This window comes from Thermobia domestica, chromosome 8, assembly GCF_964235325.1.
Source record: "Thermobia domestica chromosome 8, izTheDome1.hap1.1, whole genome shotgun sequence".
NCBI lineage: Eukaryota > Metazoa > Arthropoda > Insecta > Zygentoma > Lepismatidae > Thermobia > Thermobia domestica.
The window spans coordinates 251,091,848-251,112,768 of NC_137461.1; the positions used below are offsets into that span (position 1 = coordinate 251,091,848).

The 20,921-nt window shown below is 35.6% G+C and overlaps 1 protein-coding gene across 8 annotated transcripts in view; it reads left to right on the forward strand.

The window, feature by feature from the left end:
- The window catches only part of pum (pumilio), a 344,999-nt gene that overhangs the window by 276,107 nt on the left and 47,971 nt on the right, over positions 1-20,921 (forward strand). For all 8 annotated transcript variants that reach the window (XM_081769609.1, XM_081769610.1, XM_081769606.1 and 5 more), the window contains 2 exons: positions 8,681-8,832; positions 19,266-19,407. In XM_081769609.1, coding sequence (XP_081625735.1) covers positions 8,681-8,832; positions 19,266-19,407 — 294 coding nt within the window. The remainder of the gene's footprint in view (positions 1-8,680; positions 8,833-19,265; positions 19,408-20,921) is intronic.

A 20,921-nucleotide genomic window follows, 5' to 3' on the forward strand; every position in this document is an offset into this window, starting at 1 on the left:
AGTTCATATTGTAATTTTGTATGTGTACTTATCATCTGACAACGTAGAGTATAAGTATTTATGAGGAAAGTATTGTTCCTGTTCTGTTGTATTTTTTCTATATTACGAGCCATCACTAGAATTTCATATCTGTTTGAACTGTGTTAAATATATAATAGGAAAGTTTACCATCAGAGATAAAATGTCAAATGTCCCGTTCCTAATGATACTCTGATTTAAGGGTGGTGGCATTTAATTATGTAGTTTATATTGTTGCTTAACAAAATGTAAGCTAAATTTCTGACATTTCGTAACTAACTCTACGAGACACTTGTAAATATGCACATAAATACTGCATGCAATTGCCAAAATAAATGCTTCGAATCTGATACTTCCTAATTGTGCTAGTTTGTGTCGTGATCGATACCGTCTTCTCTCGATTGGAACAGGGTTTATTAGCGGATATACCACGAAACTTCATATTCTTCAAAAAATTCTGCTCGTCCATTTATATATATATATTTGGAGAAATTTAAGAGTTTGGATAATGTGTAGTATGATCTGGTGTCTTCCCGTTATGCCTACAGGCCCTCCAGCACTTTGTAGAAAATATTTTTAATGATCTTATCTGTAGGCAGAACGGTAATTCCCGTTGTGCCTACTTCCCGTTCTGCCTACTCTTTCGAGACGGGGAATTCTGTGCAGGGAGGGATCTTTTCTAGGGATTTTTTCTTTAGTAATTCGAATAGATTCTGTAAGAAGAATAACTATTCCTTTAAATTTCATCATATATTTTAAATGTTATCTTACTTGCTCTTCTCAGAAAAAAATGACTAGGTACAGTTTTGTTATTAGCAGCGTTATTCACGTCTACTTTAGTAGAGATGTGTTTTTTTAATACTTACAGAGAAATGGAAAATTAATTGATTCAGTTACAAGAAAATAAACTTATTTCGGTCTAATATCAAGTCATTTCACAACAAAATTTTATTCAGTTTTCCAGTAGTTCATCTCCAACATTCTAAGGCTCGCAGTACGTAATAGGTGCTACAGTTCACATCCTCAAAATATATTTGGCCATATATTAAACAAACAATGCAAGAAGATGCATAATTCGGTCTCTTTTCTTTTTCTAAAGAAAGCATTTGTCTTCTACATCACAGATCTTTTTCCGGCATCACCTCTATATATGATCAGGTGCTTTGTCCTCTATACATGATTCTGTATTACACGCAATATGTCGTACTTATATTGTAAAAAAAGAAAAAAATGGGACCGCAATGGCTCAGGGGTAGAGCGTTCACCTCTGGTGCATGGGGTCCATGGTTCGATCCCAGCTCGAGCCAGGTGAGCTTTGTGGTGGACAAACACCGTGTGCGTTGGTTTTCTCGGTGTTCTACCGTTTTCTCCTACTTTCCACCATTCATTCATTTCATTCATTTCTCATCATCACCGTCTCCTTTAGCCTAGCCAGCATTACCGTAGGACGTAAAACTTAAAAATTTCATTTCATTTCATTTATACTGTCAATGTAAATACTAAATACCACATATCGTCAATATACCCAATGTAATTTAAATAAAGATCTCATAATCGTTGTTCAAAATGTAAACAGTATGCAACCACATCTATGTAAGCCATCAAGCCTATTACACGTGGTTCCAGCCTTCCTAATAATCGTAAATATCTGTGATTTTATTCTGTATGTGACCACACAATTTCGATTATTTTACGGTAAAAATATTCTGTGAAATGTAATGGAAATTCAGAAGGAGCCTTCTTTGCGAATTTCTCAGAGTTTTCATTCTCACCGTCGTGAGTAATCCGATTGGGTAGAGAAGCGTGATTATCTAAGCAAACTCATCACCAACAAAACGCCGAACACGTATTTCATACTTTGACCGTTTCTGATTTTGAAAACACTCCTGTGTAGACTATAAGTCATTACTAGGCACCTTGCTTATCACACTGACACTAACAAATCATATATAATAACTTTTTAACGTAATAAGTAAAAGCTTGTTGTGATTCTTATTGAAACGTTTATGTTGCGAGCGGAGCAAGCAAGAAAATTTTTATCATATCTATTTCTTTGCAAACTAACAATATTGATTTAAGTACTGCAAGTCTTAGCATGCTGGAGGTAAACTACTGGAAACCCAAATAAAATTTTGTTCTGAAATTGCTTGATATTAGATCTTTTTTTTTTTTTTTTTAATGTTTGTTTCACATACAATGTCTAACATTCTTGCAACTGAGTCAACCAATTTTCCATGTATGATGAAACTTGTAGAGGTGGTGGTTGTTTTTACAGAAGCTTTTAGAAATACTAAAGAAATATTCCCTACAAAAATTCCTCCCTGCACATAATTCCCCGTCTCGAAAGAGTAGGCACAACGGGAATTACCGTTCTGCCTAGAGATAAGATAATTAAAAATATTTTCTTTAAAGTGCTGGAGGGTCTGTAGGCAGAACGGGAAGTAGGCACAACGGGAATGAACCGTATGATCTATCTAGAGCTAAGCAATTCGTAATTGAACAAGTTACATATTGTATAAATAATAATAATGAAATGTACACAAGAATACTAAAAACTTCGGTTGTTGGCAAACTATCATATGAATTGTTCAGCTAATACAGGTGAAACACTTAGTTTTTTGTTTTTTTCGGTTGTTTCGTTCTATTTGTACACTGCTATTGTGGTCTCCAATAATTTTTAATTATTTGTAATGAACTATACACCTAAAAATCTTACGTAACTGATCAAGAATTTTGAATAAATTTCTTAGAGCCGAGTTCCTCTTACCACTAGGAATGGAATATATTTTTATTGCGACACAGAAAGGAAAATCACTAGCAAGGATTAACCATTGAAACTGGTTTTCCTGAGTATATGGAGACAATAAATCTTAATTTCTTTTTTTAATAATAATTCAACTTTACATTTATCTTCGTCCAAGAAACTGAATCCTGTTTATGAAAATATTTTCCCAATTATATTTCGGTTTTAAACATTGCTTTATTATGTGACGAACCTTGTGTATGAGAAGGCCAATAACATTATTCACGCTTTCTTGTGTATCGTGGCGGACATAATTCTTTGACCAGGTAATTGTGACTGCTTTGAAAGAAATGCAGAGTAGAAAATTAAATCTGTCATATCTGTAGTTTCGTGTGGAGAAGAAACAAACTTCTAAACCAAGGTTTAAGAACGACTCAAGTTATAAATTATGCTGAAGATTATTGACTATATCATGATGAAAGAAATACGAAAGACTTTTTGAAATGAAGAAAAGTGACATACAACTTTCCAAGCGGGGGCAAAGAAACCTAACGTAACCACACTAAAGACAAATCATTTACCGCGTAGTGATCATGGTTCAGTGGTCAAGGCGCTCGACCAATAATGTGGAGTTTCTTTGATTGAATCTCCGTCAGGCAAGCATTTTAATTTCTTACTTTAGAATTTTTGGTGGCGATGACACATGTTTTATTATCTTCAGATATTTGAATACGCGGATGTTTCAATTCTTGAACTATCAAATCTTCAGGAATAATGATAATTATTATCTCGTAGAAGATTAAAAGCTAGGAGCTAATTATCGCTCAGTTCATACCATTACAAGCAAAACGTGACATTTGGCAAGAATATTTCGGTTTTGTTTAATGTTGCCCACGAGAAGAGGAATTTCCTATCGTTTCTAAAACAAACAAAATAACATGAGAATTAACATTTTACATTTGAGACGGGACAATGCTAACTCAAAATTTTCGTCTCGCTTTGGAGATGAGAATCGAGACGAGACGAAAAGTATCGTCAACATTTCCCGTCTTGTCTCGATTCTCGAAATAGTGTATGTCCATTCTTTAAGTAACAATTGCTCTGTAGACTGAATCTCATAGGCAGTTTCGTTACGAATGTTTGGAACGAACCGGTAATGTTCCTGTAATGATATTTCCACCAAAGTGCATGCCGAAGTTAATTTATTCGATGATCTAGAGACAATTTAGTACCCATTAATAAACTAAATAACATACAATGGAGTAAAATTACAGAAATGATATCGTATTATACAGTAATTTCGCTGTGCAAGTTCAATAGTATAATAATAATAATTTTTCATCGGTCCTGCGCGGAAAGTGAGAATTAAATCAATCACGTGTGTAATCAAGGTAGGGAGAAAAGCCTAAACTGAATAAGACGTTGAAGCGGGTCACAAGCTGGGAATAAGAATAGTGTGTGGTGTAAATAAAGGACGACACCGAAAGAGAAATCCAGAAACAGCAGGTAAACTGAGAAAAAAAAGAGTAGAAATTGTTGAAATGGAAACATAAAATACAAATACGAATAGGGATGAGCACGAGTCGAGCCAAAATTCGACTCGACTCGAGTTCAATTCGAGTCGAGTCAAAGGTAATTTTCTTGAGTTGAGTCCCGAGCCAAGTCGCTGTTTTCGAAATCGAGTTTCGAGTTGAGTCGAGTTTGATAATGGCTCGCTCGCTCGTTCAGCTCGTTTTGAAATAATGGCCTGATTAGACTGGAAAGCGAAAGCCATGAGAAATGTAAGCAGTAATGTGGAATACTTTTAGTGTTACTCACGACAAGGGTGCATCTCGTCTCGTAATTTTAGTGCATCTCGTGGGGCAATTTAAGTGTCTCGTCTCGTCTAGATAACGAGAAGACAGGAGTTTTTTATTATTATTATTATTATTACGAGACAGCCTCAAATGTCGTAATCACTAACATAAGTATATACTGTAGTTCTTAAAATCAAGGCTGAGACCTGCACGGTCGAATTCTTGAGCCCAAGCAGAATACCAACCCGGGTAGTGATATCAACCGGCTCGGCTCGTATCAACTGAGCGAACAGCTCGAGTCGGCTCGGTTGGGATGAGCCGTCGGCTCGGCCCAATTGAGCCAGTGACCTGATCCGGCTCAGTTGGAACGAGCCATCGACTCAGCTCAATTGAGCCGATGGCTCGAGCTTTCACGGTTGGGATGGGTCACCTATTCGGCTCATGTGAACTGGTTCGAGCCAGCTAAGTTGAAACTAGTCCTTCGGCACGGTTCGACTCAGCTGAACTAAGCCGATAGCTCAAATCGGCTGGGTTCCGTGAGCTCTTGGCTCGGCTCACTTCTCGGTTCGGTTCGATAGTCAATGAGCTGTAAGCCGAGCCGCTCGAGCCGTTGAGAAGCCTAAACCCGGTCCCAACTGTTTTGAACATGTTTGGCTGAAGCCTATAACTTTTAACAATTTCTGGCTCGAGCCCGAATACTTGCCCCTTCGGAACTCAAACCCAGAACGTGACCGATGTCCTTGCTTCCTGAAGATTTTCGACGACCGAGATCGACAGTCAATTAGCTTTTACTATTCAGATACAAACCACAAATCTTTTAAAGATTATACACGGTGTTGATATAATAATAATAATAATAATGGCATTAAAAGTTTTAAACTTGCCCTAAAATTTGGCAAAACTTACTTAAAAGTAGAGATTTCGGAGAAATGATTCCGTACCTTCAAGACACACCTCTGCAACTACCAACATTATAAACTAGAGCGTTCCATTGAAGTTCATATAGAAAGTATTCTACTGTACGTTTTAAGGAAAATAACTGTAGTAAAAGTAACTGAATATCATGCAACAGTAAGGCATGTAATAAACTAATTTTTAGAATATGCAGAGGTAATTATAAAAGCTTTGCTACAAAAGTACCTACACACACCATAATTCAATGAGCTCTGAAATACGAAGTAACAAAATAGCCTATAGCTTTTAAGCTTCAGTCTAGAGAGTAATTGTTACTTAAAAAATGGACATACACTATTTCGAGAATCGAGACAAGGCGAGAAATGTTTACGATACTTTTCGCCTCGTCTTGATTCTCATCTCCAAAGCGAGACGATAATTTGAGTTAGCATTGTCTCGTCTCGAATGTAAAATGTTAATTCTCACGTTATTTTGTTTGTTTTAGAAACGAGATGGGAAATTCCTCTTCTCGTGGGCAACATTAAAAAAAAAAACGAAATATTCTTGCCAAATGTCACGTTTTTGCTTGTAATGGTATGAACTGAGCGATAATTAGCTCCTAGCTTTTAATCTTCTACGAGATAATAATCATCATTATTCCTGAAGATTTGATAGTTCAAGAATTGAAACATCCGCGTATTCAAATATCTGAAGATAATAAAACATGAGTCATTGCCCCCAAAAATTCTATAGTAAGAAAGAAAAGTACTTGCCCGACGGAGATTCGATTCAAGAAACTCCAGATTACTGGTCGAGCGCCTTGACCACTGAACCATGATCACTACGCAGTAAATTTTTTTGTCTTTAGTGTGGTTACGTTAGGTTTCTTTGCCTCCGCGTGGAAAGTTGTATGTCACTTTTCTTCATTTCAAAACGTTTTTCGCATTTCTTTTATCATGATAAGTCAATAATCTTCAGCATAGTTTATATTAGTAACTTGAGTTGTTCTTAAACCTTTGGTTTAGAAGTTTGTTTCTTCTCCACACAAAACTACAGATATGACAGATTTAATTTTCATACTCTGCATTTGTTTCAAAGCAGTCGCTATTACCTGGTCAAAGACTTATGTCCGCCACGATACAAGTGTACCTGAATGGCGGCCATCTTTGTTGTTGGTGGAGGGTCAATTTTGGCATTTCCAAGCGTTTGCGAAAACTAGTTGCTCAGGACGTTCGAATCAGACGAACACCAAACAAAAACGAATGTTTACAGGAGAGACTGGGGTACGAAGAATATATACTCTTGCTTCTAGGTAAGTATGCAGGGTTGCTAACCAGCACATGAAAATACCAGAAAAAGTACAGAAGATTAAATTTTTAAAGGGGGCTGTATTTTGGAGTGGCGTAAAGTGGGGGGGGGGTATAAGTTTTGAACTGAATACTATTGCATGTAGAGAGTCTGCAAAAATATCCACAGCTATGGTATTACTGGCACGGTAGATTTATGGGGTCCGAAAATTGAAGTTTGTGATTTGATGCCATTGTATAGGATAGATGCATGTAAAGCAACCGTGTGAACACATTACCTTCTAACTGGAATTGGATTTCAATGACACTTTGCTAATACATTGAGTACCTTAATACCGCTATGCAGTTAGACGATGTTTATCGTGGGTGCAAGGGGGAGCTAACCCTTCTCCCATATAATCGTAGGCATGATCATGAAGCTAGAAAGATGGAACAAACGCTGCTTGCAAGCTTTTGCACAACTGAATATAAAGAAAACGGGCCTAATTGCTGCACCATGTGTAGATTTTGAGATCTAGCATGAAACAGCTAAATATTTAAATTTTTCCGGGCTACGACCATCATCACGCACGTGCTTTTTTCGCGTTCTTACCATGTCCTCACTTTTATCTCCATGTAATATCAGTCATTATATTTTTTTTTGGTAGTTTATTCACATACTGAATTACTTTGTGGCCTAAGCAGCAATTGTTAGCAGTTTGCCCTCCTGAGATATTACGCCCCCAAAATTGCACCAAAACCACGAACTTCAACTTTCGAACCCTCATAAATCTACGGTACCAGTAGTATCATAGCTGTGGATATTTCTGCAGACTCTTTACTTGTAATAGTATTCAACACAAAATTTATGAACCCATTTTACGCCATTCCAAAATACATCACCTTAAAGTTGTAATTTTCTGTACTTCTTCTGGTAATTTCGTGTGTTGGTTTGCAACCCTGCATATTTATTTAGAAGCAAGGGTATATATTCTCCGTGTACCTCAGCCTCTCCTGTAAACATTAATTTTTGTTTGGTGTTCTCGTAAACGCTTGGAAATGCAAAAATTGATACACCACCGACAACAAAGATGGCCGCCATTCAGGAACTCTTGTACATACGACAACGTGAATAATGTTACTGACTTTCTCATAGACAAGGCTTAGCATAGTAACCATTTTCACTATATTTGGACAATTTCAGATGGATTGACCCATTTGTATTCTTGGATTGCCAACAAAAGTCAATACCACTCTTACCTTCGTTTATCAAAGAAGTTTATAATAAATAATCCATTCGAAAAATGTTTGCTTTACATTGAAAATGCCGATATCCGTATTGAGTCGTGCAAACAATAACTCAGACTATCTTACCCATTTCGAACTGATTGAACAAAGAATTATCAGAAACAAAAAAATCATTCTTCATAATTTGAATGATGCAAGTGAGATTGCTGAAAAGAAGTTCACGTATTTCATAATAAACTATACATTTCCATGAGTAGGTGATTTTGTGAAATGCTTGTACATACAATTTGCTGTTGAAATGCGTGGCTTCTCTTCGTTTAGTGAAACGGGGATTAGTGCTTCGGTGGTAATAAACGTGTTACGACTTTGTCTGTAACTCCGGATCATTTGTACCTTGATAAAGCCGCGATTTTTAAACATACTACATTTATCGACCATTTCTTCTGTGTTCTTAAAATATCTTTTTCTTATTCGATTGTTTCGATATCATGCGCGATTAATTGGCAATAATAACAAATGATTCAACAGGTATAATTGATTATGTAGTTTTCCTTATTTCTTCTCTTGCTAAGGATTCTTTCATTTTTTCAAGTGTTGAAAAAATAAAGTGGCACATTTGGATTTTGCCGAAAACATCGTATTCAAAGCACACTGTATATAGTAACAAAAAGAGTTGAAAACTTCTTTTGTTATAGGTCCTACAGTTGTTCCTCAGTATTATGGGGTTGCACCGTGGGGTGTATACCCTGCCAACATCATTCAGCAGGGAGCAGCGACACAACAGAGAAGACCCTTAACTCCATCTTCAGCAAATGAAATTAGCAACAACACAGGAAATCTCACTCAGGTACTACTACTACTACTGTTAACATGTAACTTTTATTTCTTAATGGGAGGCGTATGCAGCAAAATTTCAAAAATCCTTAAAAATGAAAAACTTCCGTTCCTTCGAATTTTACGTGTGCATATGTATATAATGATGTTTAAAACGCATGTGTAGTCTTTAAACCTAAATTAATAATTGTACAGGTGGTGTATAGAACGCCATATTGTGCATGTTGATACTTGTTTTGTGCCTGTTTTTAATTATACAGTAATATAATCTACTGCTTCCACAGACTCTTTTTGCATGTATATATTTTCCATGTTTTTTTTTAGAAAATTTGTTTTCTCACATATAGAAAAATAATTAGGTCAATATAAAATATGGTTTGTTAAATTTCTTATGTAACATTCTTTTAACGAGTTCTTCCAAGGGTTGTTTATTATTATTATTATTATTATTATTATTATTACTACTTAGTCCCGCCATAAGTTTAAAAATAATGCTGTTCGATTGAGGTAACCAGAAGGCAGTTACTTTGTGTATGATAAATAACCGGTCGTTCGTATTCAGAGAAAATAACTCATTATGAAAGGATAGGCTCTCTTGTAACCTTATGACTGGGCTCTCGCTTTGATCATGCGTGCTCGCAAATTCAAATAATGTGGTAATGCAGGGAATTGAACACAAACTAATGGTGAATCGGATCTCGTATTAATTTCCATTCTTTATATCCTGTTGCGTATCGTTAAGAGGGAGCAAGAGTATATACGGCTAGTATGGATTAAGAGCTTCGTTTTAACATGGGCCGTAAACACTTTTCATTATGTATCGACATCTATGAAGTATTTGAACAAAAGTCACACGATTAGCGACAAATAGGTTAATGTGGCTGTGCCAATGGAAGTTTCATGGGCATATTTATTTGTATCACCCCTTCCCTTGCCCAGATTTTGATACACAGCGTTATTAGAAAATTTAGAGAAAACTGAAGCATACATGATGAATTCCGAAAATAAGAAAGGGTACTGTGGAAATTATTGGTCGAACTGAAAACCATGTAGAAATATTAAAAACAGAAAAGCAGTATGTTTAAAATAATTGAAAAGAGAGAAAAGAAACTGGTTAAGACATGAGGAAGAAATTGTGTTGTAATGAAGTTGATAGAAAGTATGGCGCGAATTAAAGACGCTGTCTGTCTCGGCAATACTCACATATTTTTCAAAATACTAGTCTGTCTTCCCTTAAATAATAAGTTTTGTTTATAAATACTTAATGAGTTATTACTGTCTGAGATTCCCAGTGTATTCCAATGGTATACCCAGTTCTTGAAGGGGAAAAAGGGGACAAGCTTATAAAATGTTCATGTGTTGTAAAATAAACTTTCAAATCATATTATGATTATATTGTAATTGAATGTTGTGAAAATTTATTTCAGCATAACTTGCTTTAAATTTAATTATATATATATATACAGTGGACTCTTTTCAATTCGAAGTCCAAGGGGACACGAAAAAACTTCGAATTATCCAACAACATTCATTTTCACATACATAACAACAAACAAACCTAAGTACTGTGCATCAAAAATATATTCATATGGTGTAGACTACCTTTAAAGCAGCTTATTATTTGTGTGATCGAATACCGCAAACTAACAAATGACATTGACTCCACATAATTCAAACTACGTGTACAATGGAAAATATATTTACGTACAACACTACAACATTGAATAGCCCAAACAATTAAACACCAGTAACAATTTGAATATTTTGTTCTCACTTTTAAGAAGTTGTAAACCTCATTTTCTTGAATTTCATGTATTGCGTGGAATACGATATTAATAACATTTGGTTGACTTTATCAATAATTCATCTTAAATTTTCAACCAATTCAGAAACAAGATGAGATTGGCACACGTTCTCTATCTTTACTTCTTCCCCAACTCACCTTCATCTTTATCATTACATAGATTTTCTATTTATCTTTTGTATTACTCTTCCCTATGGCTGCATCTGGATAACTGAAAACACGTTAAAACTGTATTTCTCTGTTAACATCTGTCCAACATTAAAATTTTTCAATTGTATCTACTTCGAATTATCCAAAACATAGGTTCAAAAGTTCGATTTATCCACGATTGTTTGCTATTGTTTTCAATACAGTTTTCAAGGGGAATGGACTTCTGTTCGAATTATCCAAGTTCGAATTAACGAGACTCCACTGTATATATATATATATATATATATATATATATATAATATCCTTGCGTAAGTTACTGGTGTTTTTCAGTAAATTGACTTCCTAGGTCTAGACTAGTATATTCGTGCAGAAATTAAGAACATCTCATGAACAGTACTTTCTAGAAAATTATGTGAAGAAACTAGATTATTTTATATCTCCAATGAAGTGAAAAGATAAGAATAGGATTGATCAGCATCTTGAAGTGAGAGAGAAGAAATCTTCAATTAATGAATATTATTAACGAATAATTACCTCAAGGCAAAGGAGTTAGATGATGTCCATAGTACTTCTCAGTGGAAGCAAGTGTCTGTCAGTGATGCAGAATTATTTTATCATCACCTTGTTCACCTCAACCATAGGTTGGTGGGCAACATGGAAATTTTAACTTTTCTCTCGCTTAGGAGAGTTTTTATTCTTTTATAAGGCCTGTTCTTCGTAACTGCATCTAGATATTCTATCCTTGGTCTTCCTCTTTCAGGTTTTCGTTCTGCTTTTTCCTCTATTAGCACAGTGACCCAACCGGAGTGCCGAATAAGATGGCCAAGCATGCTGTTTCTTCTTTTTCCAATTATCTTCATGATATCCTTTAGCTTCCTTTAGTATGTCTTCGTTCCTTTTCCTTTCGGTACATGATATACGCATCATTCTGCGCTAACATCACATTTCAAATGCTTCCAGCTTGGCTTTTCTCAGTGTCCACGTCTCTTATCCATAAAGCGTCACGCTCCATATCAGTGTCTTTTTAATAAATCGTTTACGAACGTCCAACAACACATTTCTTGATGTTAGTAGTCCTCTTTTCCTATTGAATGCTTGTTTAGCTTGCGCTATTCTGGAGCTTACTTTTTCACTTCTTCCGCCTGAGGATTTTAGACTTCCTAAATAGGAGAACATCTTCGATTTTGTCTCCATCTAGCCATACGTTTGTCTCTTCCTGTTTTGCTCTTGTGCACTTTATCACTTTAGTGTTCTTCTTATTTATCTTCATTTTGCATGTTTTTTCCAGTTGGTCATTCAAGTTTGAAAGTGCTTCCTGCAAGTCCTTTCCGTTCTCCGCTATCAATGCTGTGTCATTAGCAAACCTTATTGTGCTGAAATCCTGACCCTTTACTTTTACGCCTTTCTCGTTTTTATCAAAGAATTCTTCCATAGTCTCTTCTGTACAGAGGAACAGGAGAGGTGAAAGTCCAAATCCTTGCCTCACTCCTTTACTTATTCTTGCTTCCTTCTGATCTCCTCTTGTAACAACTGTATGGTTCCTGTATAGTTGGTATATTATTCTTCTGTCTCGATAATCCACTTTCAGATTCTTCAAGGCTCTGAACATACTCCAGCTAACATCTTTGATCATAAGTTGCAAAAAAACATCATTGTCATAATGTATTCCGATTTGTCAGCCTCAGACTCTAAACTTTGTGCATTGTTTGTATTAGTTACCGCTGTTTTCATTTGATTTCCTGCTAAATAATAACACACTGATTGGGAAACAGTAAGTCGCGAAGTAACATCCTTATACCTGTAGCCGCTGGAAATAGTGATACTAGTTGTTGCACCAAAGTCTTCTGCCCGCATACGCAGGCAAATGATAGCACACGTAACGACATCATTAGCATAACTGTTAACTAGTAGGAATTCGTGTGTCACACTGAGACGTTTACCATCTATATTAATGAATTATCATTGCTTCTTATCTTTCGGCAGCCAACATTACAAATCTCTTACGAGAGGCCATATAACAATCCAAGACAACATGACTCACAGACTGGCATGTTAAAATTTCTCCCAATATTTTTTTTTTATTGCGTCAGAGAATCCAGAAATAGATTATTTTGATTTTCTTTTTGCTTAAATCTTAAAGAAGTAAAATTGTAGAATGGTAGGTAGTAATAATTTAGACTAGAATGGCTCGGAAGAGTGTAAGAATCCTTGAGTTCCTTAAGCCGTAGGCTCAGTGCTTAAAGAACTAACGATCATCCTATTGATAAAAGTGTTCACACGTGGATAAATTTCTAATTGCGCTTTTTATACTATTCGATGATGCTGAATCCAATGAACTATTTTTAAACATACATATCATTGGGGTGCATAGAAAAATTCTCAAATATGGGATATATAAATAAATGTCCCAACATTATTCCGTGACGCCATGGACATAAATGCATGAAAAAATACCATTGGATTCAGGATGCTCAAATTAGTGTGAAAAGTGCACTTAGAAATGTATCGATCTTGGACACTCGACTATTGACATAAGCAGTATTAAGAAAAGGACTGCGGTTTTTTTTTTTTTTTTTTTTTGACCGCATGGATGAATATATATTTACATGTAGTTTCATTGGGTTGAGCATCTTGAAATTAGTACTTAAAAAAAAAAAAAAGCATGGGCACTTTTTCTAATTGTGATCATTAAGAGCAGATTTTATGTAAAAGATTACTGTTCTTCTATGAAACCAGCATTGATTTGGATTAAATGACGGTTGTGATTATACCACAGTGTGTGTAACGTCCATAAGAAAAATTGTACGATCTTTTTTCTGTTTTGGAATGATAAATGTCTTTATACCAACTGGAAGTAATCTCGGCCGTAATTCTACGTTTATTCCGTTTGGTCGGGCTAACTGGTTCATGTTTTTGCCCAGATCTAATTCTAATGCAAACCTTAAAATATGTGCTCATTATGCTGTATATGATTCATTCAAAATTTCGGATCATTGCAAAGATAATGACTTACGAGCCATGAAGCTAAGGTAATCACGTTAGGACCAAAATTTGCCTAATTGACTTCTTAAAAATCTGTTTTAATTTTCCAAAATATCGCAACATGTGTTCAAAATATTTAATATATTTCAGTGAATCTTAACAGGTGTATCGTAGGACGGGCAGCATTTTATTTCGAGGTACCTTTTGTTCCGCTATCTATACCTGAAACTCCGATACATGGTCATCGTTTTCGGTAAAATTTCTCCGGAATCTATGGGTTTAGATAATCGTATAATGCAGTTTGAGAACTGTTCATTCTGGAGATAATGAACTAGAAATGTAAATGTAAGATAATGAAATAGAATCTTCCTAAGGAAATTTAAATTACTTTCTAAAAAATCCAAGAGTTTAATTATGTTAAACAAAAATACATAATCTTCCGGTAAGTCCAAATTTCAAAACTAAAACCATTTGACAGCGTCAGTACATAGCAATTCTTGAACTGTTGCCTATATAGTTCCACGGGAAAATCTCCAATGACGATGTGCTGCAAATAATAGCATGTAGATTTTGATCCATTAATCATCTTGATTGAATTGATTGATCGGTGAATAACAATAGAAGTATAGGTTTCTAGAAGTACCATACAGGTGCGAAAGCCATTGCCAGCATTGTACACGAGCCGGGTAATATGTGGAGGACTACGCCCAAACTCGTCGCACGGATAGTAACTGGTTTCCATGCATATACACAATATTCTGAACATTCTTCTCGACTTTCAGCGTCTAATTGGCCAGCAGCGCGTAATTCATACAAGTGGTGATGGATACTAGAGTGACCCTATCAAGACAGTGGCGTTTTAGGAACCTTTCCCAGTACAAACTACTAGTGGCGGATCCAGGGTGGGCAATGACCCTCCCCAGAAGAGGGAAGTTTTTTTTAAAAAAAAAAAAAAATATATATATATATATATATATATATATATATATATAAACCCATCCCAGAGTTTGAAGCTCTTTAAAAAGTAGCTCTAAGTAGCAGTATTACAACCCCGCCCCCGCAGAAGTCCGTCCTGGATCCGCCCCTGCAAACTACGAACTAGTGCAGCGTTGCCATCCTCCAAAGTTGTATATTATTATCTATATTTTGAACATGTGATCGACACGGTATTCCGCTTTACCAACGTATAACTTATGCACTTGTAAGCAAAATAGTCACACCCTAATTGTCTGTTATGTAGTATCCCCGCAACTACCGGCCTAAGATCAGAACTGAATAGGTATAGATTCACATTGACTGATTAAACATATATTGCATATTACCAATCACCGATAACCAATAATCAGTGGACTATAATATGAAAAATTCCTGTATGATAAACGGTATACATTATATATATATATAAATAACGGCGATTCTTCAATTATTGAACGGTTATTAATACTGATAAAACTGATGACACTCCTCATTCTCAGTTTCTTTCATTTTTTATTCAGTATATAACTAAAGCGATTAATTGTATTTCCTGTGCAAGGTAGCTGCGACCAATTGAGACCAGTGATGCTCAATCGGGGTTTTGTGTTTTACGTAATATGCTATAACTGTTTCATATATTGTTAAATAAACTTAAATAAAATCAAGACTCCATATCTCCTCCGACTTTACCAAATTATCTTCTCTGCATGGCCAATTTTCGTCAACAGTGGTTGTGTAACTATCCTGGACGGGTCCTTTAGGAATACCGGATTTTGAAACCTCTTGACAGAAGGTAAGGGTCTACTAATACGTGTATATTCAAAGAGGTATCGAGTTGAACATGGCCCAGGATACCACATGCTCCGTAGTAGAAGTATTAAAAACTATCAATGTTGAGCTATCATATAAATTGAGCTAGAGTGAAAAGCGAGATTCTCGTGCTGACGCGCCGAGACTGATGATTCGTTCGTCTTTTGGCGCGCACTTTTAGCTACTCAGTTCAACCCCTATCAGTTACGAATACCTCTTGGGCAGCTACAAAAATGGCCAAGATAATTTCCAATAACATACACAACGCATTTTCTCTTTCCTTACCTGCAACCTCTTTTTCTTCGTTTGAAAATTTTATTTTGCCTGCAACAACTGCTAACCACAGTTTAAAAACTCCGAATACAGACTATCTCAGTTTTCAGTATTGCTCTTCTGATCCAATTCCCAAACTTCAAATTGACAATATTTTTTCTATCCAGAAAAGTCTAATCTTCTCCCTGGCTCATGCCACACTCGATAGACCAAAGACTTTCGTTTTATAATCACCACCCAAAAATTTCTGTTTTAACGTTAAATATTTAAAACTTACTTTTCAATTAAAAAAAAAATAAAATAAAATACAATGATGGCTTTTCAGATTAACGCTTAGCCTAAACACTTTTTGAATATTCTTTGGGCAAGTAGGAATATACTGTGTCCTAACTATATCATACTTCACATTATGTACTGTGAGAGTCAACAGTCGAATAGGTATTTTCGAGTTCCCTGGTCAATTCTCGAACTGAGATGTGGATTTGCTGCACCAGCTCCTCAAGGCATCGTTATCAATCTGCGGTTTTCGTCCGTTCGAAAAGCAAAAAAAAATAATCAAGAACTCGGTGGATCACAATCAGTTGTAGCCAGGATGTAAAGGGTCAGAAGATACGAATAGAGTTCGTTGATAGAGGTTATACTCACACTGGAAGAATTAGAAATACACCGTTTCTAGGTTTTATGTCGATCACTGCAAAGTAAATACGGTAATAGATGGTGAGATGTATTCTTCAGTTGGTTAGTTTAGTTTCTTCTTCATCTTTAATTGTCGGCTAAAACTAGAAGTGATAGAAATTAATTACAACTTTTACTTTCCATATTGATCTACATAGAGCAAAATTGATAAGAGATAGCGAAATGCTTATTTTGGGAGGAAGCGGAATCAATTTGTTGTTTAAGGAAGAGTAGGTACAATCTTCTTTGTCCACCCTATATTCAAACCGTAAATGGCAGAAATCAACCATTTTTAATGTTAGCGTTGATCACTATAGAGTAGATAGTTAAATACACAGTAATAGACATACGACGGTAATCTATCCTGGATATGAAAAATATCTTGAACTCTTACCAAGTTATTGAATGCATTCTCTTCAAACAGGGAGAGCCAATTTCCTTTATTATTATTATGTATATCGAATATTAGGGAAATGTGCATAATATATAATAGGGTTCAAATAAAATGCCCTACAATAGATATTTTTGATGTACATTTAAAAAAATACTTTTATGTACTATAAAAACGACTACATAGTTTAGCATGTAGAACAAATAGTGTAGCATGTAATCATTTATGTATGCTGCTGAACACTGTCAATGGATATACCTGTTGTGTTCAATGTACAAAAAATAAGTAAATAAATAAGAAACAGTTTTCCGCAATCAATTAAGCTGCCCTATAATAAATTCAATCTCATCTCTGAAATCGAAACTAGTAAAAACTTACTTTTCCGGCTTCAGTATTAATACTTGAGATATCGCGCATACAAACCAAATTACTTCACGTAATACTGCCGCTTGTTTATTAAACTAGTTACACAAAATATAGGGGATCTCAGATTGTTTTGCTGTTCTCGCTCTCTATTGGGTAAATATACGTTTAAACTAACCTCACTGCATTCTAAGCATCTTTTTGTTTTCTATTGGATTTTACATACATTATTTCATATTCTTCTAGCGAGAAACTTACAGCGGCGATTTTTGTATTTATGTTCTTCAAAAAATTGTTCCTTTTGATAAAACACAATTTTTTTTCTACTTGCAAGTCTATTCCTAACATGTGTGTTTGTGTTAGCGAAAAGGTAATTTACCGTATAAATTTTCCATTACACTCGTGTGCAAAATAATTAAATCTAGCGTCTAAGTTTTGTAGATAGCAGCTCTACTTGCAATTGTAATCGTGTTCGTAGGAGCTGGTGTTGACACAAATAAAAGCATCTTACCAAGTGTTTGATTTCCAATATTAGTTTTCGGAGTCTAAAGTCTTAAAAGCCTGATACATATAAAAATTTTCTGATTAAAAATACGCCGTCTGACAATTAAGTAATGTGACTGATTTTATTGCAGTTCATTATTCAAAGTACATCCCTCCTGCGTCAGTACGGCGAATGGCACGATGACGCAAGAAGAACGACCTCTGCAACTCCGTTTGTGGTATGTTCCTTAATACCTTTATCACAGCTGCTTGGAAGTCTTCAACGTCTTAAAAAGTTGTCCTTTTAGTGGTAACTTCAGTTTACGGAACTGAAAATAGTCGCAGGGGGACATATCTGGGAAATAGGGGTGCTGTAGCACAAACTTGTATTTTAGAGCGGGTGCATTGTCATGGATGAGGTACACTCATGTCCAAAATTATTGTCGCATGTCTATAAATATGTTGTTGTAGGAATATAATTTGATAACGATTTCGCCAGGTATTTCTTATAATGTCAGTAGGTGTATAATCGGCAAAGACATGTATGTGGCAAATTTCATGTCAAAAGAGCAGTAAATAAGAACAATAAAACGAAATAAAACTTTCTTGTCCATTTAGCAACATTTTGTTTTATTCATTCTAATTTTCGTATAATTCTTTTCCTATGAAATTTACCACAAATATACATTTCCCGATTATACACATAGTATCAGTATTAAAAGTACCCTGCAAAAGAATTATCAAATTATATTCTTACAAGAAGACAGTTATAGATACGCGACAATCATTTTGGATATGAGTGTACCAGCTACTTGGTGCTGAGTATTCCGCAGTATTCAGGCCAAATACTACGAATTATCTTCATAAGATGCTCCAAAACACTTGCTGAGCATTCACTGTGTGACTTTGTGATACAAATTCATGATGAATGATACTTCTTATTGTCGTGAGGAATATTGTCTTCACTTTTGACTTTTCAAGTTGAAGTTTCTTGCCTTTTCGAGATCCTGGAAACTTCCATTCGGCACTCTGACGTTTAGTAGCTGAATTACAACGGTAACACCAACATTCGTCCTCCGCAACAATGGAAAGTAAGAAATTTTTGTTTCTACGGACCTTGCCAGGATGTCACAAGCGTAAGCCACTCGCTCGTATATTTGTTCTTCGGACAATGAGTGTGTTTAAACCGTAATGTGATAATTCTTCTTGTCCAGATCTTCCACTAAGATCTCACAAATTGTCTTCCTGTTAATACCAAACCCATCATCCATCATTCTCTGTCAGCGTAACAATCTTCTTGCACATATCCACAGTTAATATTTGATAGAAATTTTGGGAATGCAAAGCCGTCATGAAGTCATCGATACATATCAGTATTGAAAGGGAAAAAAAAAATCTCGTGTTTCAAAGCTTTTAATCCTTTCTGTAGTTGCTCCGAATATGATATTAACACTACAACTAAACAGATCAGTTACAATCTTCTGGTTTCACGACCATATATATGGAAATTTATTTAATCGTTTTGTTTATATTTTTCTAGGTTCAGGGTCAGTACCAAGTGATTCCTGCATACTACGACCAAAATGGCTCAATAGTGATGGGCAATGTACGAGGCATTGGCAATGGAACGCCAATGCGGTTAGTTTCTCCAGCTCCTGTAATAGTAAATGCAGGAACAGCAGGTAAGTACATTTTCTCTTTGTTTGTGGTGTAAGGGTGTTCTGTAAATACTTACGTTAGTGCGTTACTTAAAAATCTACTAAATGTAATATTCGTGTAATACGGGAAGTGAGTTGCATACTTGAGTAGTTATATTCCAAGACACGGACCTGGTTAAGTTTCCGCTTTGTTTAGTGATTGTTGGCTTTGTTTAGTGTAGTTTAGTCTGTAAATGTATGGGAAGATTACGTGGTGCTGATGATGATAGTAGCCACCAGTTTTCCCATACATTTACCGACTGAGCGACTTAAATAGTAATTAGGCTAGCCTTATGATATTTCGTGTTTTCGTAGTGGTATTTGAAAAAAATGAATCCTCTAATTCGCGGATACAAAAGCGCATATACGTAGATAACGTTCTCTTAATGTTCGTCCATCAAAATCCTGTATTTTCTGTCGTAGGTAATTGTATTAAAAAGAAAGTCTTACTTCAAGCCCATTTGAATTTGATCATCTCTGCATATTGGAATAGTGTACTTCTGGAACAACAGTGGTTTTTCAGGATAACGATTTATAAATGTTTAAAATTCTTAAGCAATATGCACGTGTCATAGCCTTAAGGTTCGTAGGTAATGTCTATTCATCACGCCAACTTTGAACTTGGTGTACCGTATGATCTATCACACAAAAGAATATGATGTAACACACATCGAACAATTTATGTATGAGCGAATGCAGATAGAATAGTTTCTGTAACTTGGCGGAATCAGTGAGTTCTGTTGTAGAAAGGATTGGGTAAAAGGGAGACCAGGTACGTCGAAAAGTTTGTTCGACTGTTTTCTAGTCATAAATAGCTGGATGCTTTCGAAGATTTGCAAGCAAGAGTTCATAGAAAATAAAACTAAATATTCCAGTTTACATGAAAATGAAATTAAAAATTTAAGATTAACGTCTCATGTTGTGCCCTTGAGGCTAAGGGAGACGATGATTGAGGTAAGTGAATGATAATGGAATAATTGATAAAGAATGGGAGGAAACGGAAGTACCCCGGGAAAACTCACGGACACGATGTTGTCCACCACAAGTTTAGTTTTACTCTGCCTGGAATCGAACCAGAGACCCCACACACCAGAGGTAAAAGCTCTACCACAGCCACAGTGCCCTCTCAAGACTTCATAGAGAGGAATGTTGTATAGTTTGTAGAGCGAATAGATGGGAGAGCATGCTTGTTGATAGCTACTTGAAATATAAGTTTATATAACATTATTTGTTATTAAAGTAACTTTTTTCGTCTTAATTCCTCGTCCGCTGATCCTTCCAACTAACACAGTACAATGTGTGGTTTCCTTCAGTTTATTTATTTGTTTTTCGTCTTCCGCCAGTGATGCTTTAAATGTAAACGTATACACTTTTGATATTAATTTTCTTTTTTGTTGCTGGAGTCCTATTTTCCATCAAATAATATTTTGTTTTGCGGATGCATGTGGGGAAAACTATGAATGTAAGCATGATACTGAGAGTTGTATATTTGGTTAAAG